The following is a 24,933-nucleotide window of genomic DNA, read 5'->3' as shown; positions in this document are numbered from 1 at the left end:
AGAATATAATCGTGTTGTCAAGGGCAGGGATTTTTAAACGGTTTGATCAATGCCACACGTTTGTACAGTAAACGAAACAAACAAAAAACAAACATAATATAGGCTACTCATAAAAATACATATGTTTGCTGTCTGGAAAATAACTAAACTGACTAGACAACTTTCGATTTCTATGACACATAGAATGTGTGAGGGATGTCAAGATCCGAGGAGTCAGTAGAGCATTCTGAGATCAGGGAAAGGTGATGAAGAATAAATTGAGGGATATGGGGTAGCAGAATATCACATTAAAAGAGTTATTGAGTACAGAGCATAGGGCACAGACAAGAATTCTTATGAATTTCTTAAGAAGCTGGGGTTTTAATAGGATATGAAGCAACGAATTGAGGAGGGTTAAAATTATGAATGTTATTAATGAAGATATATTAGGATAGTAATGAGATGTGTGTGGGAATGTGTGAGGGAGAGATGGAGGGTGAGTGGGAAATTTTGTATGTAAGCCTATTCTCCGATCCACACTCCGGAGAAGATGGGGGTGGTAATGCACCAATAAGCTGGATGCCAACCGCAGTAAAAACTCTAAGAAGAAGAAGAACCTTTAGTCTACATTTGAAGCTTAAAAATAATAATAAACTAAAGAAACATTAATCTAAAAAGTAAAGACTAGTAATCAGAATTAAACGGCTGCAAATGCCAAATTGTGTAGCTTATAATTTAAATTATTATTAATCTCATATTATTTTATTTTATTTATTCTATTATGTATTTCCTAAATTCTTTTCATTTAGTTTTAACAAAAATGTTCTATAAATCATGAAACTCCTCTAACACCCCCTTGAGGCCATCTGACTGGGGGTTCCAGGGCTCCGAGAAAAGCCCCGGTCAAGATGTTGTGGATTGATAGACCTGTGTTTCTTCTAAACATAAAGGCTGTAGTGCTCTTCAGCAGGTGACTTCAAGGTTCAGGTATATCATGAAAACAGCTTTGAGAGAAATCAATGATTTCTCTTCCGGAAACCCGGTTTCAGAAAGACTTCCAAGGCACCATAACATGATGTCTTGATACACTACATTGCCAAAAGTTTTGGGACACCTGCCTTTACATGCACATGAATTTGAATGACATCCTATTCTTAATCTGTAGGGTTTAATATGGAGTTGGCCGACCTGTCGCAGCTATAACAGCTTCAACTCTTAGTTAGGAGTGTGTTGATGGGAATTTTTTACTTTCTAGAAGCGCATTTGTGAGGCCAGGCACTGATGTTGGACGAGAAGGCCTGGCTCGCAGTCTCCACTCTAATTCATCCCAAACATTTTCTATCAGGTTGAGGTCAGGACTCTGTGCAGGCCAGTCAACCTCATCACCAAACTTGCTCATCCTTTTCTTTATGGACATTGCTTTGTGCACTGGTGCGCAGTCACGTTGGAAAAGGAAGGGGCCATCCCCAAATTTAGTTTCCACAAAGTCCAGTGGCTGTTAACACCACTGCATCCGATGCTTTGCATTGCACTTGGTGATGTAAGGCTTGGATTAATTGCTTCCACTTTGTTATAATACCCCTAACAGTTGTCCGTGTAATTTTTAGTAGTGAGGAAATTTCACGAATGGACAGGTGGCAGCCTAGATGCTTGATTTTTTACACCTGTGGCCATGGACATGTTTGGAACACCTTAATTCAGTGATTTGGAGAGTCCCAATACTTTTGGCAATAAAGTGTCTTTACTGAATGCCATTATTATGTCTCAGTTCTCAGTTAGAACACAGAGGGTGAGCCTACTATTACTCCACCAAAACCTTATAGAAAACCTAAAAAAAATGTTTTAAATCAAAGTGATATGTTATTAAACATGCACTGTGTTTTCCAATCCGTATGGGATACCTGCATTGTTAAAAAAAAAAGTTGCAGTTCATCACAAGTTTGTTGCTTTTACATCTCAAGCGTAACATCTAAAAAAGGGGTGCATTAATCAAATAGTAATAGCACTTGAATACCACACAGAAAATACTATTATTTTCTATTATTTTAAATACTATAGCTGAACAACAAAGTTTTGTGTACATATGTGTAAGGCCTTAAAATGTCATTTGAGGAAACGGTCAATTCCAATAACAAAATAACTCTCCCTTCCCAAAACTTTTGTAAAAAAATAAAATAAATAATAATAATAATTACATGCAAAGTTTAAAAGATGCAATAAGGTTATAAGTATGCTACATCATTGCATAGGAGTGTAAAGTCAAGTTATTTTAATTCTGATCTTTTATAGGTCTATATATATATATATATATATATATATATATATATATATATATATATAAACACAATATTATATATATATATATATATATATATATATATATATATATATACACAAAAAATGATACGTTGGATTTACTTATTTTTTTATGTCAACAGGTTCCACGTAATTGAGTTATGTTGAATTGAATTAACTTTGTTCATTTCAGTAAACTTTTAATTTTACTTCGGTAAAATTAATTCAATGCCATTTAGTAAAATCAGGTTAGCATTCTTCATTTTGTCCAAAACTATTACGTTTAGTTACTCTGAAATGAATATAAAAAAACAAAACAAGTAGTGCAGTTTAATTGATTATTTTTATTTAGTGAAATGCTATTTTTTTTACAACATTTAGTAAACCTTTTACAATACAAGATTGTATTGGCTAGATGGTTTTGTTACATCCATGGCATGCCCAGTAGCGTTTTTTTTATTATTAAAACAAATTTAATTGTTATTAGCACATCCTCAACCCAAGCACACTTCACCACAATGGTAATGGTAGTTCATATTTTTGAGTGTGTACACACACACACACACACACACACACACATATACATACATACATATATATATATATATATATATATATATGGGGTTTCCAAAGAAAAAATATCTAAATAGTGATATAAAATCATATTTCCAAGGTCAGAATTGGTTATCATCTTGGAATTTAGACTCTCACAATTGCAATTACCTTTTTAAAAAAACAATCATGGAAAAAAAAACAGTTTGAACTAGTCTACTTAAATCTACACAACAAGGTCACAGAGTGTTTGGTTTTATGAGGCAAAACATTGACATAGTTTGCAGAGGAAATTAAATCATTTAAAAGAATGACATGTGCAAATGTTTAATTAGTTTATTCTTTTCTGTACATGTGCCACTTCTAACTATTTTAATCTCTTTAACAACTTCAGTATTCTCAGGGGATTTCAATTTTCATATCAAAAGATCTGCATTTACAACATCATTCAAAACTAAATAATTTAGACTGCTGGTATAAAATTACACTTTACATTAGTTTTAAAAATAATTGTGGACCATATTAAATTCTGTGCAGTAAACTTAAACTCAGTCTTATTTAATATCCAAGTCCAGACTCTGAGCGACAGCAAGATCAATATTATTCTATACCAAAATGCCTCAATCCTCCCTGATTATTATAGATTCTAAGTAACAGAATAATTTATCTGAAAGTCATCCAGCGTGAATCCAGGCTAAGAGTCATTCAGAAGCTTGAGTCCAAGGGAAGAACCAGCTTCTTGGTGAGGGTATATCGAGGTTCAGGCATCTGCTTGTAGCCTTTCAGAACTCTAATGCTCACTTCACGGTTTACCTTTGTAAGGATGGACAAGATATCCTCGTTTCTATCAGAAAAATCAGACAAGCAGACTTTACTCCATGGATTCATTTAAATGAAACCATCATGAAAAGTACACAGGAGCATTTTTTCCAGGGAGGAAAAAATGGAAAGGATTAGTCGATTTAAAGGATCAGTTCATTTCAAAATAAAGATTTCCTAATAATTTACACACCATCTCATCCAAAGTGTTCATCTTTCTTTTCTTCAGTCAAAAAGAAATGGGAGTATTCTGAGGAAAACATTCCAGGATTTTCTCCAAATAAAGGACTTTGATGGCATCAAACAGGTTGAAGGACCAAACCAATGCAGTTCCAAAGCGCTTTGAAGGGCTTCAAAGGGCTTCAAAATTTACAAAAGTATTTACTTTTTAACCAAAACTGCTCATCTTGCGCTGCTCCACGGATCACGTCGGAAAGGTCATGCTAGACGTAGGCAGAAGTACCGCCCCAAGTGAATGTGCAAACACTAATACAAATAACCTTTACCAAAAAAAACTAAACATGATTGTTGCGGGTGGGAGCAGGAGAAGGTAATGTATATTTTTGTGGGAGCGGGACAGAATCCTGCAGGAACCTGTTGGTTGCCATATAAGTCCACTACATGAAGAAAGATCCTGGAATTTTTCCTTGATTTTTTTATTTATTTTCGACTGAAAAAAGAGAGACATGAATCTTGGATAAATTATCAGGAAATATTAAAAAAAATACAAAATTTGAAGTGAACTTATTCTTTAAAGACACAAATAAGGAAGTATTTGACAAAAAAGGTGGTCAAATATAGACCAACATTTTTCTAAAGTAACACTGTGACAACTTTTGGAAGGTTTAGAAGGAGACTGGATCTCTATTGCCTCCATCAAAATGTATAATTACATTTTCTGTCCAGACCAAAATAAAGAAGACATAGCTAAGAACTAAACTACAATGGTAAACACCCTAAAACGGCTTAGAAAGAAAGGGAAACAAATCTAGTTTAGCGTGACAAGCTCTTTGAAACACTTTATGTTTGTGTGGTTTTGTAGTTTGTAAAAACATTATACTATTTTCTATATCTAAACTGTATTACAAGTAAAAAGTAAACAGTTTCTTACCCCTTAATAATCATGAATTATTAATCAAAATAGTGATTCATAAATATGGGATTCTAAAAACTCATAAATGTGGTATTGTAAAACCCCATGTGGTGGGGAGTCACATTACATTATATTTTGCATCATGAACTAACTTGTCTTGTTATAAAAACATCAAATTATTTTTTTTTTTAATATAATCATTTATCTTGACACATAGTAATGAGAGTCTGAAGTTTTTTTTCCAGCATGCCGATTGCACAACGTAATAATGATGTTTAATGATAGTTTAACGAAATTCTTTTTACGACTACACTGACATGCGATTAATCTGAAACAACAACAAAACAATCAACATCAATCATATTCTTTTAATAATGTACATCATATAAACGGTGTATTCCAGTCATTGTACACTACCATTCAAAAGTTTGGGGTCGCTCTTGCATACTCACCAAGGCTGCATTTATATGATTAAAAAACAAAAATATTGTGAAATATTACTGCAATTCTAAATATCTGTTAACTAAAAAGGAATACATTGCAAAGCTAAATTTTCAGCAGCCATTAATCCAGTCTAATCCAATCATTCTAATATGCCGATTTGATGCTCAAAAAATATTTCCTATTTTTATCAATGTTGAAAAAAGTTGTGCTGCTTGATATTTTTATGGAAACTGTGATGCATTTTTTCTGGATTTTGAATATAAAGTTCAAAAAGGACAGCATATATTTGAAATAGAAAGCTAAGATCATAATGTCTTTACTGTCTCTATTGTTTTATTGAATGTGTCTTTACTGAACCAAAATATGAATTTCTTTAAAAACAAAACAAAAAAACTGACCCCAAACTTTTGAATGGAAGTGTATGAATGAATACAATTTCTTAATATGCATAAATGAGTCAAACTAGTCTGGTCTGACTGGTGGAAACTAAAAGCTGCAAAGTAAAAATTACAGAACTGAAACATGAGTTTATACAGACCCAGCAAATGCACATCTGAGAAGTCACATGTACGGTATATTTTTCATTCAAGACATGAATGAGTCTACTATGTTTTCAACTCACCTTGGGCAGAGGCTTTTCAGCTGCTTGCAGAGCTCCTGGATATAGATAGAGCCGTATTTAGTGTGGCGAAAGGACTGGTAGTGCTCTACTGTGGCCATTCCGATCAGGAAATCAGCTTCTATAGGAACACTGTTCAACGCAGGAATATGAGCATCTTCCTCATATGTTTCTTCTTCTGTATCGTTCACTTCTCCATCAGCCGCCAATACACTGTTCTGGGCCTTGTTACCCTGACAGGCTTGAATGAAGAAAAGCTTGGGCTTGCACGCTAGTGTGTTGCATTCAGCAAAAGGCCGTGTGAGTTCACGGATTTCAATCGCTTTGCCATCTATGCCCAACACCGCACCTTTCTCTCCATGCGAGAGGACACAGCAGACAAAAGCGCCCATTTGAGTATGATCCTTCTTTGCAAACTTCATTATCACATCTTTTATATCTGAGGCTTCGAGATCATTCTGCACCTCAACCTCAAAATGCATTTTTTGAAACAACTTGACAAGATCATCTAGAGAAACAGAGAGAGAGAGAGAGAGAGAGAGAGAGAGAGAGAGAGAGAGAGAGAGAGAGAGAGAGAGAGAGAGAGAGAGAGAGAGAGAGAATTTAGAAGTCAGGATTTTAAGGAATACATATGATAAAAGGTTAATACCCAAAATACCTTTGTCCTTCTCAGTGCCTTTCCGGTTGCGGAATGAGGTCCTATTTTCAAAGTTGAAGTTGTTGATTATTAAACAATAACCAAGAGGCCGCTGAGTCATGGTATAATATTCATCTGACTACATGAATGCAAAGAAAAATCACATTAAAATGTATTAATTTTTTGATTTACATTTCACAAATAGCCAGTACACAACACATATACATATTGTAATCATAATAAATCGTTGTTAAATCATATTTGTATGGAAATTAACAGCCTTTGTTATTAGATTATGTGCTATGCCTTGATGAAAAAGTTCAGCTGCGGGACATTTATCAATCATACTGACCCTGATCCATAAACGAATCATAATTGATGTGAAATCCTGGATGTGTACTGATTTACCAATCTTCAAAATAATCTTTTGAAAACAGTGTTTCATGAAGCGCTAACATAAAGCAGCTCTTCACCAGGGTGCCAGAAGAACGCAGACAGAAGTGTTGCCCGCTGATCATTTGCTTGTAATTTACATAGGAGTATGAAACTATAAAACTATAGTAATGGTGCATTGCATTGTTTTGTCATTCAACTATAATTTAACAATAAACATAGTCAAGAATAAAAAGTAATTTGTCTTTTTTACCAAGGATGGAGTGTCTGAATCGGTGACAATTGTGCTAACAGAAGAGCCTCTCCTCCCTAAGGAAAAGCGTATAAGGTGAGAGATAGATACATTTAGAGAGACCATTAATGTTCAGCAATGTATAACATATATAACTCACGTCCATCCACTCGCTCGGTTTCCATTTGCTGTGTTGAAGGCAAGATGTGGAAGGAAGAGAAACCATTATTATGCATTAAATTGCAGTATATTTATCATTGCACTGTATCAGACTACAACTATTATTAACTGTAATTTTCAAAAGCTCTTCATTTCAAGAATGCTCATTTATGTGAAAATATTAATTGCAGATGTAAGCTGTAGATGTGTGGTTCTCAACAACCCCCAAAAAGGATTGCCAATCTATTGTGATAGGGTCCTGTACAGAAGGTTAAAAAACAACACTAAATTCAAATAATAAAATGCTAATTTTTTAGTTATGATAGCAAAAACAAAAAGGCTTGACTAAACTTAAAAGAGAAGAAACAACGCTTCCCACATAAAGGCTGTGTGTCCAATCAAACTCGGAATCTTGTCTCAAATCCATCTGTCACTTTTTGGCTATCACTAGACCAAGCTCAATTTAAGATTGAACATTGGTCTGGGGAGCCTGCTCTGTATTTTCTACTGCAAAAGGGGCGTGATCAACTGGCATTATTCAAATAACACAATTGGACAGTCCTTCAACCAATCAGACCACAAGAGGCATGATCAACAATCTGTCATCGTGTTAAACCCGCCCATAGCATGCCAGGGGGATAAGCCAGTCTGTGATTGGTTCCCGCGAAAGTGTAACAGAAGCAGTAGAAATTAATGTTCAGGTTTCCAGACTGAGTTGCCGGGCGAAATCAATTCTTGACTACAAGACTACTTTTTTAAGGACTACAACAAACGGCTGGTAGGGACTCTCTTTGCTCTTCTCCGAATGTGCAAATGTAATTACAACCATTCAGAATTTTTTTTAGCCAATCACCATTAAGTATTTAATTTCCAACGCTCAGAGCATTGAGTAAATATTAATAGCAGAGGAGGCTGGCCTCCCTTGGTATATCCACCAATCATCAGAGACATTAATTATGACATTGGTTTGAAATGCTACTGTTGAAAATGTACCGGTACCTTAATTATGGTGAATAGAGATATTCAAAAACCAAGCTATCATTTGAACAGCAGCTACAAATTAAAAATGAAGGAAGATGACCCCACGCCTAAGTGGGATATAGGCTAAAGCAATCCGCCTATACAACCAAATGTGCTCTTTTTAACAGAGACATGTAAAGGGAAATTATATTTATATTGTCTTGCTGTATGTAATTTTTTTTTTTTTTTACAATTTTCTGTCTAAACATGAACAAATGAACCATTTTAAAGCAGTTATGCAAAATAAATAAACCAGTAAATCCTCAGCAGGGGATCCCAGACCACTTTAAAACCCACCAACCACCGCAGACCCAGATAATCACATCATGAGAATGATTTGTGTTTTACTATGTAAAAATTGTAATGGTATAGTTTTCCCCCCAAAATTACAATTTTGTCATTACTTAATCATCCTCCCATATTCCAAACCTGTATGAAGATATTTGAAAGAATTTTGGCAGTAGTAAACACTTGGTATTTTTTTCTATGGAAGTCAATGGCTACTGTCAACTGATTACAACATTCTTTAAAATATATTGTTTTGTGTTCAACAGATGAAAGAAACTCATACAGGTTTGAAACAATTTGAGGTTTAGTAATTTCGTTTTTGAGTTAACTATCCCTTTAAAGCAAAGATCAGGCTTACTTACATTGAGTAAAGACAGTTGTTCATTATTAGACATTTCCTGTAGAGGGAGTCTGCTTTCTATTAGACAAAATTAATAGAAAAAAAACTGCTGTAAACGTTTGGATAAATATGAAGAGCAGATATAGATAATTCATTTAATTTGATCAGTAACCTTGTTCTGGGTGCATATTCTTGAAGTTCTCTATCCTGTAGGCCAGCTGTCTGTCACATTTCTCTAGAACATCGTAAAGTTCATTGAGGTTGTCTTTCCCAAGCCTCTGTTGCTTTTCCATCTCAATCAGAACATCTAGAAATGACTGTATGTTTCAAATAAAATAACAGATTAAAGGGCAATGCATAATTACTGTAAATAATAGACAAAGAATTTAGAATAAATAACAACTATTTTTTTAAATAAATAAAATGGAAAAATAATAGTTTGTTAATTAACAAAGCTAGTTTTTGCAGTCAAAGTAGTTCTTTATCAGCAATTGCATATTCCACTTACACGATCATTTATTATTTGTGTGCAATCTGCACTAACATTATAACTTTAAGGCTCAAAATAAAACTCACAGCAGATGGTCCAAGTTTTGCTTTTGGAAGTTCCAAAAGGAACTTGACTGAGCGAAGGTTTTCTTCTGTCATGTCCTCGGATATTATAAATAGCATTTTTCTGATGAGAAGAGAGAGTGAAACAAAACAAGACATTGTGAAATTGAACATTTGAAAACAGTAGAGTAAGAACAAGCAGCATTTTCCATGAAAACTATTTGATACTGATAGTGTTCTTCTTTGGATCTTGTTTTTCCCCGTCAGTGTGCTTCTCTCTCAGACAGTTAGGGGATGGTAGTGATAGCAGTAGTCTTCATACCTGTAGGCTGACACACGTTTTGACAGGTTTCTTTTCACTTCCTCTTTCGATGTTTTCAGGATTTCAAGCAAGTCAATGCGCCCAATTGTGAACAGAAGCTCAGGGATGAGTAGTCCGTCTTCAAGCAGTAATTGCTCATCCAGTCGCTGGAACAAGTCTTTGGCATCTATCACCATCTCCAAATGCTTTTTGGGAATCATATCTATGCACAGAAACTTCAACTGGTCCACATCTGTACTTGTCAGGTTCTGGTCAATTTTATGACACGTCTGAGGATTCATATTCTGCTGCATATAAATGTAAAAAAAGTCAATTAAATAAAGCAAAAAACATTTTAAACAGCCTAAGAAAGCCCATACTTTGTGACAGGACCACAAGGTCTCTTACAGAAAAAAACTGGCGCAACGATGATGTCGGGGTAGCATAAGCATTTGAACTGCGAAAAGGCGTTACACTTTCTTCGTAAGTTGAATACGCAAGACAGTCTTCCGGAAGTTAGATAATTTCCTTCATAAAGTTATAAATATGGATTTCTTACACATCCCATCGATTCCCTTCTGAAGGACTTTATTAACCCCCTGGAGCCATTTGGATTACTTTTATAATGGATGGATGCACTTTTTTGGGCTTCAAATTTTGGGCTGCCATTCACTTCCATTATAATGTTTGGATTAGCCAAGACATTTTTTTAAATAACTCTGATTGTATTCATCTGAAAGAAGAATGTCATATACACCTAGGATTTGAACTATTCCTTTAATAATTGATTCTATTCAAAGTCTGTGAACATTTACACAAGTAAATTGTTTTCATAGCTTACATCTACACAGGAACTCGGAAAAACACAGTTTCCATATTTTATGGAAGTCCTAATAGCATGCAGCATTTAATAATATATATATATATATATATATATATATATATATATATATATATATATATATATATATATATATAGTGAGGAAAATAAGTATTTGAACACCCTGATATTTTGCAAGTTCTCCCACTTGGAAATCATCGAGGGGTCTGAAATTTATAGGTGGTATATAATCTAAAAAAAAATCCAGAAATCACAATGTATGATTTTTAAACTATTTATTTATATGATACAGCTGCAAATAAGTATTTGAACACCTGTCTATCAGCTCAGGGCTGGACTGGGGCTAAAATTCTGCTCTGGCATACCCAGCATATCCGCCCCATGAGTTCCCCGTGAGTGTTTTTGCTGGGGTTGGGGCCTTAAATTGGAGTATATAAATAAAAATAGGACAAGGACAAATAATGATAGATATTATCGAATTTGCTACAAATTCAGATAAACTTAATATTGCTTTTTTTGTCACACAGAAATGCGTTTGGCAGTAAAGCACTGATGATTTTGAGCTAGGATGCAGTAAAGTAAATTTACTTCTTTTAAATGCTGTCATTTACTCACTCTCGTGTCATTCCAAACCTGTATCTGTGAAACACAAAATAAGATGTTTTGAAGAATGTTGGCAATCAAGCCATTTTGGTTAGGCTACCATTTGAAATAAATTCATGTAGGTTTGGAATGACATTAGGGTGAGTAAATGATCACATTTTTGGGTTGAACAATCATATTTTTCAAGAGTTAACACACTGTAAGTAAGTTAAGTAAGACACTGATATCTATCTTTCATGAGGCTATTAAATTTCATTAAATCTATTAAAAAAGTTAATAAAACTTTTAAAGAGGAAAAAAAAGCTTTGTCCTTAATTCATGGGATCCAGACTTTAAAACTGTTTTATAGACTATAGTTTAACTGTAGGCCAGTTTCATGTAAATGTAAGATCATGGTAGTCACAGGGTAAAAAACATAGACTGTAAAAACCTTGCTCCTCATTATATGCCTATATGGTTTCTAAAACATATATAATAAACTATTATATTTGTAAGTAAATAAAAATGTAAACACCTGTAGAAAATACAAAAACAGCCTCTATAAAAGTGATTTATATTCTGCCATATTAAATGGTAAATGGACTGCATTTATATAGCGCTTTTATCCAAAGCACTTTACATTTTGCCTCACATACACCCATTCATACACCGACGGCGATGTCAGCCATGTAAGGCGCCATCCAGCTCGTCGGGAGCAGCTGGGGTTAGGTTTCTTGCTCATGGACACTTCGACACTTGGTCAGTAGGAACCGGGGATTGAACCACCAACCTTCTGGTTTGTAGACAACCTACATGAACCACTGAGCCACTGCCGCCCCATATTTATATTACATTAAACTATGTAATATAGCAGCATTTTTAATAAATGTTTCTTCCAAAACACCATATTTCTTTGCTGTTAGCTGCAATGTAAATTGTGGTTCTGCTAAAGTGAAACGTTTGTTGTGTAATGCCGTTTTCCACTTTACCTCGTAATGAATAAATGCTCGCGGCTGTTTTCAGCTGATTCAACACAGCAACTGTTTCCATATCACACGATTGTATAAAAGAAAATAAGTCAAAGTGCCGTTCATAGAGCAGTATTTAAACGCAGCGTAGCCTACGTTTGTCAGCAGCTGTGCTGTGTGGATATTCGGCTTTGCAGTTCCATGCGCTCAAATAATAAATAAATGAATAGAAAAAAGCACCTAATATGGAGGGGAGGTCTCTCACGCGTCGGCTTGTCAGTTCAAAAAACAAACCAATTGGCCGCTGTCGCTGCATGTTGTCAGTGGTACAAAAAAATAAAATAATTAAAAACACTATACCGGCCCCAAAGTGCGTCGGCCCACCGGGCAAATGCCCGGTATGCCAGATTACCAGTCCAGCCCTGTATAAGCTAGAATTCTGACCCTCAAAGACCTGTTAGTCTGCCTTTAAAATTTCCTCCTCCACTCCATTTATTATCCTAAATTAGATGCACCTGTTTGAGGTCGTTAGCTGCATAAAGACACCTGTCCACCTCATACAATCAGTAAGAATCCAAATACTAACATGGCCAAGACCAAAGAGCTGTCCAAAGACACTAGAGACAAAATTGTACACCTCCACAAGGCTGGAAATGGCTATGGGGAAACTGCCAAGGGGTTTGGTGAAAAAAGGTCCACTGTTGGAGCAATCATTAGAAAATGGAAGAAGCTAAACATCAATCTCCCATGGAAGGTCCCCCTGCTTAAACCAGCACATGTCCAGGCCTGTCTTAAGTTTGCCAATGACCATTTGGATTATCCAGAGGAGTCATGAGAGAAAGTCATGTGGTCAGATGAGACCAAAATATAACTTTTTGGTCATAATTCCACTAAACGTGTTTGGAGGAAGAAGAATGATGAGTACCATTCCAAGAACAACATCCCTACTGTGAAGCATGGGGGTGGTAGCATTATGATTTGGGGGTGTTTTTCTGCACATGGGACAGGGTGACTGCACTGTAGTAAGGAGAGGATGACCGGGGCCATGTATTGCTAGATTTTCGGGAACAACCTCCTTCCCTCAGTTAGAGCAATGATTGAAAAAAAGATTATTTTTAGATTATGTCTCTCACAATGGACATGCACCTACGATGACAATTTCAGACCCCTCCATGATTTTAAAACTTGCAAAAAAGCAGGGTGTATTAGAAACAAACAATATTGAAGTCTCTGCAGTCACAGCTTTAACACGTCAACGTCATCCCAGTGTGGTAGTTTCTGCAAATAGTTGTGGGATAAATCTTGCCCTTTTTTAAATTTATTAAGGGAACTACATTTGATTAAAAATAATAATAATAAATTGCTCCACTGTACAACAATAATGAAAATTGTTGTGTATTTTGTTAATTCAATTTTGTATTCTTTTATGTCTGATGGTTGACAAGTGCTCTCAAAAAGTATGTATAATGTGATTTAATGTCTTTTTGTTTTGTTTTTGCATATAGGGAATTATTCTAATACGGTTTCATGGGCCCATTTGCATATAAGTATATTTTGCCCTAGCTGAACCTTTGTCAACTCCATTCAGTATTTAACAATGTCAGGTTAAGGTTTATGTTAATTTTGAAAGATGTTATTCTTTTTCAATGTAAAATGTTTAAAACATCAAAGGCACTACATGATATGATTTCTTAATAATTACCTAAGGACATCGGTGATATGTTTAATATTAATATTAAAAGAGGGAGGAGATTTAAGGAATTTAGGAACTGGGTTGTTCATAATAGTGATGACTATGCACAAAACAATGTATTTTTATGACTTAGCTCCTTTACTGAACACCAGTATTACATAACTGAAGACTTTACACTGTTTTTGAATAGATTAAATTAGCATGCTTTTTAGTGTGTCTGACAGAGTTGACAAAAATTAAGTTATGAAGTGAATAAATACATTTTTAGAATTTGTTTTTTTAAATAAGCCTTTTCATGGCTCATTATCTGAGACGTCTACAAAAATTCCAATTTTATTTATCAATTGTTACTTTTTATTTTTTAACATCTTCTAAAAACTGTTTTGCCCCTAATCTTAAGAATCAGTAAATTATTTTTTCGTGATCTTATTTGCGATGACGAGAAAACGTACTCGGTTACTTTCGTAACCTCGGTTCCCTGAGAGAGAGGAACGAGTATTACGTATGGGGAAAAACTCCTTTTCTCGAGAATGTGAAGCAAAACTTTTAATAAAGGTATCTATGTAAAGCGCAGTGAGCTGCACGGCCATAGCCCAGCGCGAGGAGCGCTCTGATTGGCCGGGCTGCGGCAACTGCAGGAACCTATGGTGAGGCGGCTGAGAGGAACGAACCAATGGGGGGCGTTCCAGAAGCCCGCCGAAAAAGGTGCTTATATTTGCATACAGGAGGCTATATAAGACCCTAATTCGCCATAGGTGTCAGGTTTTAAGATCGACTGAAGCGATACCTGAGAAGCATAAACACGGCACGGAACGTAATACTCGTTCCTCTCTCTCAGGGAACCGAGGTTACGAAAGTAACCGAGTACGTTCCCTTTCGAGAGAGGTTCCTCGTATTACGTATGGGAACACAATGTAAAGCGCCGTGTGTGCTGACTGACCCAGTATACCCAAAGCACATGTTATAAACCCCCGAGACACCGACAGAGGCGGCTTATAAGGGGAATGAAGAACCGGAAGAGTCGGTTCGTTTGAACAGCTGATCGGACATAGTCGGATCTTATGATGAATGAATAGTGCTTAAGGACTAATGTGTACAGGCCAAAATGTAAGGCAATCTGTTTGCCAGGGTCAAGATAGAGCCTAGATGGAGAGAAGCCCTGCTTGTAGAGCTGGAACCTCCAACTTGTAGAATCTGATAAAAGTGGACGGAGAGGCCCAGCCTGCCGCCGCACAGATATCTTCCAAAGAAATGTCACACGACCAAGCCCAAGATGAGGCCATGCCTCTAGAGGAGTGGGCTTAAATGCCTGTAGGACAGGTTAGGTCCTGGACCTATATGCTAGTGGGACTGCATCCACTATCCAGTGTGAGAGACTGTTTCATGACAGCACAAACTTTAGTGCGGCCACCGAAGCAATGAAGAGCTGATCCGACTGCCTGAAGGGGGCGGAGCGCTCTAGATACAATCTCAATGCTCTGACTGGGCAGAATATGTTTGCGTCTTATTTTCTCTGAGACGCGGGTTAAGCAGTGCAAAGAGCTGCATACTGAAGGGGTTGATAGCACTTTCAGCATAAAACCATGCCTCGGTTTGAGCACAACCTTGAAGTTGCTGGACCCAAACTCAAGACAGGAAGGGCTCACGGAGAGTGCAGGTAAGCCACCCACTCGGTTAACCGAGGCCACAGCCAGCAGAAAAACGGTTTTGAGTGATATGTGCTTCAAGCTCGTGTTCTGAAGTGGTTAGGAGGGGGAACCCTTCACGGCCTCCAAAACCATGGCGAGGTCCCAAATAGGGACCGAGGTAGGGGCAAGGCGGGCTGAATCTCCTGGCCCCTTTAAGAAAACACACAATAAGATCACTTTTCCCTAGTGAATGTGCCGCGATAGGAGCGTGGCTAGCTGCTATGGCGGAGACACACACCCCGAGTATGGAGGGGGGACGACCCGCATCCATTAGCTCTTGGAGAAAGCGAGCGGTTCCGCCAGTTCGCATGAGTGTGCGTCGATGTTTCGCGTAGCACATTGGTTAGAAAACCACTGACCACTTCAAGCAGAGCTGCCAGATAGCAGGGGCTCTAGCTTCCGAAATAGTGTTCATAACTTGTCAGAGAGGTTCCCGGATACCGTTGATGGGCCATACGTGGAGGGCCCACAGCTCGGGATTGGGATGCCAGACCTTCCCTTTCATTGGCAGAATAGGCATGGGGCTGTGTCTGACAGCTGAAACAGTATGGAGAACCATGTGCGGTTCTTCCAAAGTGGGGCTATTAAAAAGCACAGGCTGCAGCTGGATCGCGATCGGAGGGAACATATAGAGGGAGTCTGGGCCAACATGGGCCAGGGCATCCCTGCGTTTGCAGAAAAAATATTGGGCAGCGTGTGCTGTGCAAGCTGAATTGTTTGCGGGTAAAGGGACCATCCCCCTGGGGACATGGGTCCTCTGGATAACATGTCCGGACCCTGATTCAGAATACCTGGCACGTAAGCCGCCCTTAGGGAGCTCAGATTGTGCTCTGCCCATAAAAGGAGATGCTTAGCCATGCAGTGAACAGAGTCTGATCTCGGCTGCCCTAGCGATTTTATGTACATTATCAAGACGTGGTGGTTCTTATGCCGTAAGTCTTGAGTCTATGACAATGACTGTACTGATAAGCCTGCCCCTCGAAGGCGAATCTCAAGAATGGCCTGTAGTGGGGGTGGGGGGTTATCGTAACGTGAAGTATGCGTTTTTCAGATCTATTGAGAAAACCCAATCCCCGGGGCGAATGTGCGCGAGGATTTGTTTCACCGTCAGCACCTTGAAACGAGCGTGTCATAAGTGCTTTGTTCAGATGCCTGGAAAATGGGCCTGAGACCGCCACCCATTTTCGGCATGAGGAATTAGCGACAGTAAAAACCTGACTCGCTAGCGTCGGGTGTACTGTTTTCGCCGCTCTCTCCTTTAACAGTCTCAATGCCTCAGCGAGAAGCACGTGACTGACACTGCTTCTTACAGAGGGCTCGACCACGGCTTGAATCGCGGGGTCTGCGAGCAAAACTGTAGCGAGAACCTCGTTTTATATGTTCAACACCCAATATTATATACCAGGAATGGCCTGCCAGGCCTGGGCTCGTAAAGCCAGGGGTTGAATTAGATTCGGGGGCTGGCCGCTTAGTAATAGGGGCCTGTTAGCCGGGTTGCTTGTGCTGTAACACTGCTTTTAACACTGTGGGGATAGTGTTAGTTTTGGCGGTGCAGGCTTTGCAGTGGGCGCACGCCTCACATTTATATTGTGTGTGCGAGAGTGAACTTTGTGAAAAGTGCTTGGGTGCAGGAGTGCAGACTGTAAAGTGGGCACATTTCCTACATAGAAAGCTCTTTTGTGTGTAGTGTAAACAATGTGCAGTGGCGCACAACCTACGTAGAATACCCACGGTGCAAACCAGTGAGCAAATCCACAGGGGTAAACGCACACAGCATTAGTGTGCAGACGAGCGTGTTTAACACAGGCTAGTTGACTGCAATATTTCATCTCCAGTCACTTAACTTAAGGGAACTGGGAGAATGTAAGGAAGTGCGGGTGGTATGTGAGCCATTCCACAATGCCGTTATGCTCTAGTCTAGACTGAAAGCGCGCATGCAGACAAGCGTGTTTGACCACAGGCTAGTTGACTGCAATAAGGCTAGTTGACTTTATATGGTGTAATCCGGCCGCGGCGGGATTTATTTGTGATTTTGTGAGGCTGAATTAACAGTGCTTATGTAGGGGTGCACACTGTGTAGTGGACACTTTGTCTACAGTGTAAAAACCTTTCCAGCCGCCTGAATAAAGGGGACTGGAAGTGATAGAGTGAAAAAAGGGCTTAGCTTGGCAGCCATTTTCCGACGCCCTTATGCTCTGACAGTGAGCGCGTGCTATGACGTAAGCCGCGCTCTAGTCAGCAACGCGCTGTGGAAGGGGCGCGCGCTATCATGACAAGGCAGCCATTACAACTTCCTTGGCAGTAAGCGCGCGCTGCAGCGACATTGTTCTTGACATACCCAACAGCCCGAGCTCGCTCGTCTAACTTACTCTAGTATTCTCTGTCCGCAGCGCTTCAGCACGGCGGCGGTAGAATGAGCACGGCGAGAGCTTCGGCTCGAGTTAGTTTATTCACTCTAGTATTCTCTGTCCGCGGCGATAGAGCGACAGGACGAGAGAATTGGAAGCGTGAGGTAAAACTCTGTCCGCGGCGCTTCTAGCACGGCGAGAGCTTCGGCTCGAGTTTGTTTATTCACTCTAGTATTCTCTGTCCGCGGCGATAGAGCGACAGGACGAGAGAATTGGAAGCGTGAGGTAAAACTCTGTCCGCGGCGCTTCTAGCACGGCGAGAGCTTCGGCTCGAGTTTGTTTATTCACTCTAGTATTCTCTGTCCGCGGCGATAGAGCGACAGGACGAGAGAATTGGAAGCGTGAGGTAAAACTCTGTCCGCGGCGCTTCTAGCACGGCGAGAGCTTCGGCTCGAGTTTGTTTATTCACTCTATTATTCTCTGTCCGCGGCGATAGAGCGACAGGACGAGAGAATTGGAAGCGTGAGGTAAAACTCTGTCCGCGGCGCTTCTAGCACGGCGAGAGCTTCGGCTCGAGTTTGTTTATTCACTCTATTATTCTCTGTCCGCGGCGATAGAGCGACAGGACGAGAGAATTGGAAGCGTGAGGTAAAACTCTGTCCGCGGCGCTTCTAGCACGGCGAGAGCTTCGGCTCGAGTTTGTTTATTCACTCTAGTATTCTCTGTCCGCGGCGATAGAGCGACCGGACGAGAGAATTGGAAGCGTGAGGTAAAACTCTGTCCGCGGCGCTTCTAGCACGGCGAGAGCTTCGGCTCGAGTTTGTTTATTCACTCTAGTATTCTCTGTCCGCGGCGGTAGAGCGACAGGACGAGAGAATTGGAAGCGTGAGGTAAAACTCTGTCCGCGGCGCTTCTAGCACGGCGAGAGCTTCGGCTCGAGTTTGTTTATTCACTCTAGTATTCTCTGTCCGCGGCGATAGAGCGACAGGACGAGAGAATTGGAAGCGTGAGGTAAAACTCTGTCCGCGGCGCTTCTAGCACGGCGAGAGCTTCGGCTCGAGTTTGTTTATTCACTCTAGTATTCTCTGTCCGCGGCGATAGAGCGACAGGACGAGAGAATTGGAAGCGTGAGGTAAAACTCTGTCCGCGGCGCTTCTAGCACGGCGAGAGCTTCGGCTCGAGTTTGTTTATTCACTCTAGTATTCTCTGTCCGCGGCGATAGAGCGACAGGACGAGAGAATTGGAAGCGTGAGGTAAAACTCTGTCCGAGGAAAAACTCCGTCTGTCCGCGGCGCCTCCTCAGCGCGACGGTATAGTGACGAGAGCTTCGGCTCGAGTTCGCCTATTCACTCTAGTATTCTCTGTCCGCGGCTGTAGCGCGACGGAATGAGAGAAGAGTGGGAACAACTCTGTGGCAGCGGCGGAAGAAGAGCCGCGGCGGCGGCAGAGTGAAGAGAGCTTCGGCTTGAGTGTGCTCATGTCCTCTAACATTCTCTCTTTCCGCGGCGCTATTCAGCGCGACGGGACGAGAGCAGAGGGAGAGTGAGAAGAGCTCCGTCTTTCCGCGGCGCTTAACGACGCGGCGGAACGAGAGAGTCCTCGAGTAGAACAAGCCTGTAAGCTCTAGAAGTGGCGTTGCAGCGGCAACACAAACACATATAACACTCAACATAGACACAGTTTAAAGGATATATAACGCCGGATGGCGTAGCTGGAACGGCAGAGAAGGCGGAGAGGGAGTCCGTCGTCCTCAGCTGCAGGTTCCGCTGGTGCCTTTTCAACGGCGGTGCTTCTTCCGGAGACCAGCGAAGGTATCGCTGAAGGAGATAAAATCTGACACCTATGGCGAATTAGGGTCTTATATAGCCTCCTGTATGCAAATATAAGCACCTTTTTCGGCGGGCTTCTGGAACGCCCCCCATTGGTTCGTTCCTCTCAGCCGCCTCACCATAGGTTCCTGCAGTTGCCGCAGCCCGGCCAATCAGAGCGCTCCTCGCGCTGGGCTATGGCCGTGCAGCTCACTGCGCTTTACATAGATACCTTTATTAAAAGTTTTGCTTCACATTCTCGAGAAAAGGAGTTTTTCCCCATACGTAATACGAGGAACCTCTCTCGAAAGGGAACTAAAGTTTCCTACGCCCCATGAACCCTTGCGAAAAAGGTGGATAGCCTACGCGGCTTCCGCAAAAAACAACAACAAAAAAACACCTCTCCCGGTTTGGAAACGCCCCCTTTTAGTTCCGCAAAGAGCTGAATAACCAAAAGATCAAAAACATGTCCAAACATGCCCAACCCAGCATTTATTAAAAATACTATTTTCCTGAAAATATAGTGTTAAAAACCTGTATAGTTTAATGCATTTCCAGAGTTTTGTTTTGTTCACAGATCATGAAAATGACATTTTAATTCTAACAGAATTGACAAAAATTATATCAATCAAGTTTCGAACACACATTTGTGCAATAGAACTTTTCAAAAGCATATGTGACCTTGACCGTTTGTTTGTTGTTCGACCGTTTGTTTGTTAAGTTTGAATGTTTTGCAGTATTTATAATCACCCTACTATTGAGTGTAGCACGAAATGTGTAACATTTATACAAGTAACGTTGTATAAAAATAGTTTTAGATCAAGCATATCATCACACTTCACATTACTACCACTGTTTGTAAATATTCTGACAAACATCGAGTCGAGTGCTACAATACAACTGCATCAAACGGACCCCAAACTAATGTGACAAACACATTCATGAAAGTTAACTCGAACAATCAATGAAAATGCTAAAAACTCATCTTACCTTTACAACATCCAACCGAAATAAAATCAACTTAAACACTCGTCACCAAAATCTGCTCGACATGCTAAAGCTACTTTCAGTTTCAGCCTTGAGTAAAACGTTTCAATTTCAATAGGAAGTGACATAATAAGGGTGTTCACGTATGACGGTTCACATTCACAATTGTGCTGTATAATAATTGTGGGGTTTACCTTCGAGTCATGGAATTATAAGGACATACTTCTAGCTTACAGAATGTTTGGCTTTAGTACAAACATAAATAAAGAGTTTCTATTGTGTATCAGTATTTTCCAGCTACTTTTAAACAATTACAATTATTTCTGCTTTATGAGAAGATAAGGCTCTAATATGTTTAAAGCTTAAGGTATTTTTATATGGGCAAAGATTCTGTGCAATATTTCTTTATCACTGCACTACCAATGTACAGTGACTCTCATTAATATCTGGATATAAACCAAACACTAATACAGTACACCCAAAAACAGCACATAAAGTCATTATACCAAGGCCCTATTAGAAGAAAACCTTTATTTCCAATCTTTGCTACATCACACACTTTGTTAGTGTTTATTATCCCTATGGAACGTTTTGGGAACCATTACAGGATTTTTCTGGTGGACTTTGAAAGGCAAAAGGGGCAAAGAAGTCACGAGCAAAGGAGAAGACATCTTGTGGTTTTCTCAACAGCAGGAACTGCAGGAAGTCTGCCATTAAAGCCTTTAGCTCCGGGTGTTGCCTGATGTAGGAGGAGTAGTCTGCTTTGAGTTCCTCCTGTGTCATAAACAAGTGAAAATGAGTCACACATTTGCTTACATAAAATGCGTATAAATGGCATTTATTTTATGTTGTACTTTGTGTTATTGTCTTTTTAATGTATTTTTTGCCATTTCTCATATATATATATATATATATATATATATATATATATATATATATATATATATATATATATATATATATATATATATATATATATATATATATATATACACACACAACATTTTTTTTTAGGTTGAAGATAGATTTTGAATCCCTGAGTTTCAACGTGGGCTTTGACTTTTGGACCTGACAGTATATTTTTATAATTTGTAATAACCACAAATAAGCCTTTATGAATAATTCATTATCACACAAAACATAACTAATATATATATATTTCTGACATCCTTAAGTGATACATGACATCATTTAAATGCTTATGAACAGTTAAATGCACCTTTCTGTCAAGAAACTTTGAGTAAAGCTCCATATCTTCCTCCCAGATAAGTGGCTTCTTCTCAAACACAGGAATATGGTCTTTATCCACTAAAAAAGCAAAACCCATTTGTTTTATTCATGTTATCAATATTATTATTATTTTTACTTTTAAGATTCATTCTGATCACTAAGAAGCAGACTGCAAAGTGATAAAGTCTTCAAACCTCCATCGAGCAAGAAAGGCAAATGTAGAATCTTCATGATTGCAGGTGAGCCAAGCTGCACTCTGCTTGCCAGATGCCTAAGTGTAAAATATTTTAGGAAAAGTTAAAGGGTTAGTTCACACAAAAATGATATCTATGTCATTAATGACTCACCCTAATGTCGTTCCACACCCGTAAGACCTCCGTTCATCTTCAGAACACAGTTTAACATATTTTATATTTTAGTCACACTATAGTGTCCATGTCCAGAAAGCTAATAAAAACATCATCAGAGTAGTCCATATGTGACATCAGTTGGTTAATCGGAATCTCTTGAAGCATCAAAAATACTTTTTGGTCCAAAAATAACTAAAACTATGACTTTATTCAGCATTGTCTTCTCTTCCGTATTCCTCAAATAAAGATTAAAATGGTCATGAATCAGTGAATCAATCAATGAATCGGATCACCAATGTCATGTGATTTCAGCAGTTTGGATCGTGTGTCAATGTCACGTGACATTGGTGATCTGAATTGATCAAATTGATCTTTTAACACTACACTTAATGTTCTAACCCCACTTTTAACCCTCCGTTCCAAAGTAGGGTAAGCACCGCTTAATTCTTGCCTCTAGACTGCATATGCTCTGGGACTAAAATATAAAATATCTTAAACTGTGTTCTGAAGATGAACGGAGGTCTTACGGGTGAGGAACGACATTAGGGTGAGTCATTAATGACATTAGTTTCATTTTTGGGTGAACTAACCCTTTGATGTTCAAACCTCTGCATATCTTTAAAAACTCCTTCTGAAAGTGCTGCAAAAATGCTTTGAGTTTGTAAACAACAGCTTTGGTTTTGACTGAAAGATGCTAATCAACAGATACCATCCACTCTTATGAGAAACAATAAAGTTTCCTTTTCTAGAGAGTATTCTACCCATCAGGCATGAAGTAGCAATGCCACGTTGCTGAGGAGTCCTTTGCAGAGGAGACAGTCCTTTCAATCCCAAAGATATCGACTAACTCTTCCCCAATCATCTGCTTCTTCCACCCAAGTGCACTCTAAAGCAAACAAGTACATCAACAAACAGCACACCATCTTCAATCATACATGTACAGTTCACAACGGTTTGGCTTATAAATAACATAATCTCCCTGGACTTACATAAACTGATTTAGAAAGCACCGCATCTGCATCAAATGACAGGAACGTCATGTATTCTGGAACAGTCTTCTGCCGAGCAAGAATGCGCAGGACCAGGAAGTTGGATGCCTCAGACACAAAGCCTTTTAGGGAACTCAATGGAAATGTGTGGGTTTGTGTCTTCACCCCCTAAAGAATGAGTTAAAAGAGAATTTTCATTATTGATTTTTCTCTCTCTCGCATATTTAAGTAAATGTATGAATTTTGTGCAGAATAGTACTCACCTCTTTCTCTGAGATGGTCCTGTTTACCACTAGTTGATCATCCTGTCTAACAATATGTACCTTCCGGTCCACTGTCTGCTTTTCCAGCTGCAATGTTTACAACATTGCATTAATTTTACTATTTCTAAAATATTAACCTGAATATGTTGGTTAACAAGTACTGAATTAAACCCTATGTTTTTCATAAACTTTGCTTTATGTCGATAGAAAAGATACCTTTACATATTCATGATGATTCTCTTCCAGTATCTCAAGCTTTCTAGATATGTAGGCTGGAAACAACACAAGGGAACAAACACAGATTTGAACAAACTTTAAAAAAAGATTGAGAAAATGAAACAAACAGGCAGTGTGTTCTCACTGACAAATAATAAAGAGAAGAAATGGTCATTATACAATGTAATCACACCTTCAATGGATGTGCCACAAGGAATGTCATCGATCGTTCCATGACTGTTGGCATGGAGTAGATAGCAGAGCTCCTCGTTGTAGCTCGCCTTGGTGACAGTCACAGAGAAGTCTCCGAGCTCCCTGCCTGAGTCTGACACAGTCACAAGTGAATCCGCGAACAAACAATCATCCAGATCGCTGGATCCTATAAGTGACAGCAGAAGTGGCTTGCAATCATCACATACTGTTAGTCTCTTGACTGAAGGATAATTTATGGTGACTTATGAAGAAACATTAAGAACATTCAATGTCAATGTAAAAATGTATGTAGATGTCAGTGCTTTCACAATACTGCCATGCAGCCTCAATCCTGCACAGTTATCATGGAAAACCAGCTGTTCAAAATATTCATAAATGAGAGAAACTAAATAATTTTAGGTCTAACGTTACAGTGCAATTTAATGGACGTGAAGGGCCTTGATGCTGTTAACAGGTGGCCCCTGGCCCTGACTCTAAAATAGCATATCTCACAGGCTGAACTCTTTAACTTTAGAAGTGACGTCACTTATTAAATCATAATCATGTTTAAATTACTTACCAATGCTGTGAATAAACTCCACTGCATTAACTGAAGCTTTCAGTGCTTCGGTTTCATTCTCCTCCATGTCTTAGTCCAGAAACCAGACTAAGTTACTACAGCAACAGTTCAAAAAGATTCTCCTATATATAATATCGATCTTTAAGATCATAGGGATAATGAATAATTGTAAAACTATGCGCGTCTTTGTTTCCTTTTAACGTTACCTGGATTTTAAGTTAGATTGACTTTTAACAGCTCAGTGCCTCAGCAGATGTCAAACGAGCTAACGTTACTTTGCTAATGCTATTAAAAAGCAGAATAAACGGAATTAACTACAAAATGGCACGTGTCTTTAACACGCCAAGAAACAGTCAAAACTACTAACAGCACCTAAACTGCATTTGCACCTTTTTATTTATTATCTACTTGTTTTTTCGTTCTTGCCTCCGACTTTGGTTTCCTTGGTAACGATGTTGTCAACAACTGCCGTAAA

General features: G+C 38.9%; 2 protein-coding genes across 3 annotated transcripts; both read right to left on the bottom strand.

Annotated features, from left to right (window-relative positions):
* Positions 1–3,147: 3,147 nt before the first annotated feature.
* casp8 (caspase 8, apoptosis-related cysteine peptidase) lies at positions 3,148–20,694 on the bottom strand. 2 transcript variants are annotated; one of them, XM_067459256.1, is made up of 10 exons: positions 20,642–20,694; positions 9,745–10,031; positions 9,447–9,546; positions 9,043–9,187; positions 8,893–8,948; positions 7,224–7,251; positions 7,085–7,140; positions 6,460–6,577; positions 5,805–6,309; positions 3,148–3,670 (listed from the first exon to the last, which is right to left on the bottom strand). In XM_067459256.1, the coding sequence occupies exons 2-10, from the start codon at positions 10,023–10,025 to the stop codon at positions 3,532–3,534; spliced, it is 1,428 nt and encodes a 475-aa protein (XP_067315357.1). In that variant the 5' UTR covers positions 10,026–10,031; positions 20,642–20,694; the 3' UTR covers positions 3,148–3,531. The 2 variants fall into 2 exon arrangements, with proteins under 2 accessions (XP_067315357.1, XP_067315358.1); XM_067459257.1 differs by having other exon boundaries at positions 9,745–10,028.
* Positions 20,695–21,154: 460 nt separating this feature from the next.
* On the bottom strand, positions 21,155–24,916 carry catip (ciliogenesis associated TTC17 interacting protein). The gene is made up of 9 exons (XM_067459258.1): positions 24,459–24,916; positions 23,880–24,065; positions 23,687–23,742; positions 23,471–23,557; positions 23,208–23,375; positions 22,980–23,104; positions 22,063–22,139; positions 21,858–21,946; positions 21,155–21,412 (listed from the first exon to the last, which is right to left on the bottom strand). The coding sequence occupies exons 1-9, from the start codon at positions 24,523–24,525 to the stop codon at positions 21,218–21,220; spliced, it is 1,050 nt and encodes a 349-aa protein (XP_067315359.1). The 5' UTR covers positions 24,526–24,916; the 3' UTR covers positions 21,155–21,217.
* Between the last annotated feature and the right edge of the window lie 17 nt (positions 24,917–24,933).

The sequence above is a fragment of the Pseudorasbora parva genome, chromosome 12, assembly GCF_024679245.1.
Source record: "Pseudorasbora parva isolate DD20220531a chromosome 12, ASM2467924v1, whole genome shotgun sequence".
Lineage (NCBI taxonomy): Eukaryota > Metazoa > Chordata > Actinopteri > Cypriniformes > Gobionidae > Pseudorasbora > Pseudorasbora parva.
The sequence above is the reverse complement of the archived record's forward strand: the minus strand, read 5'-3'. Positions and strand labels throughout refer to the sequence as shown.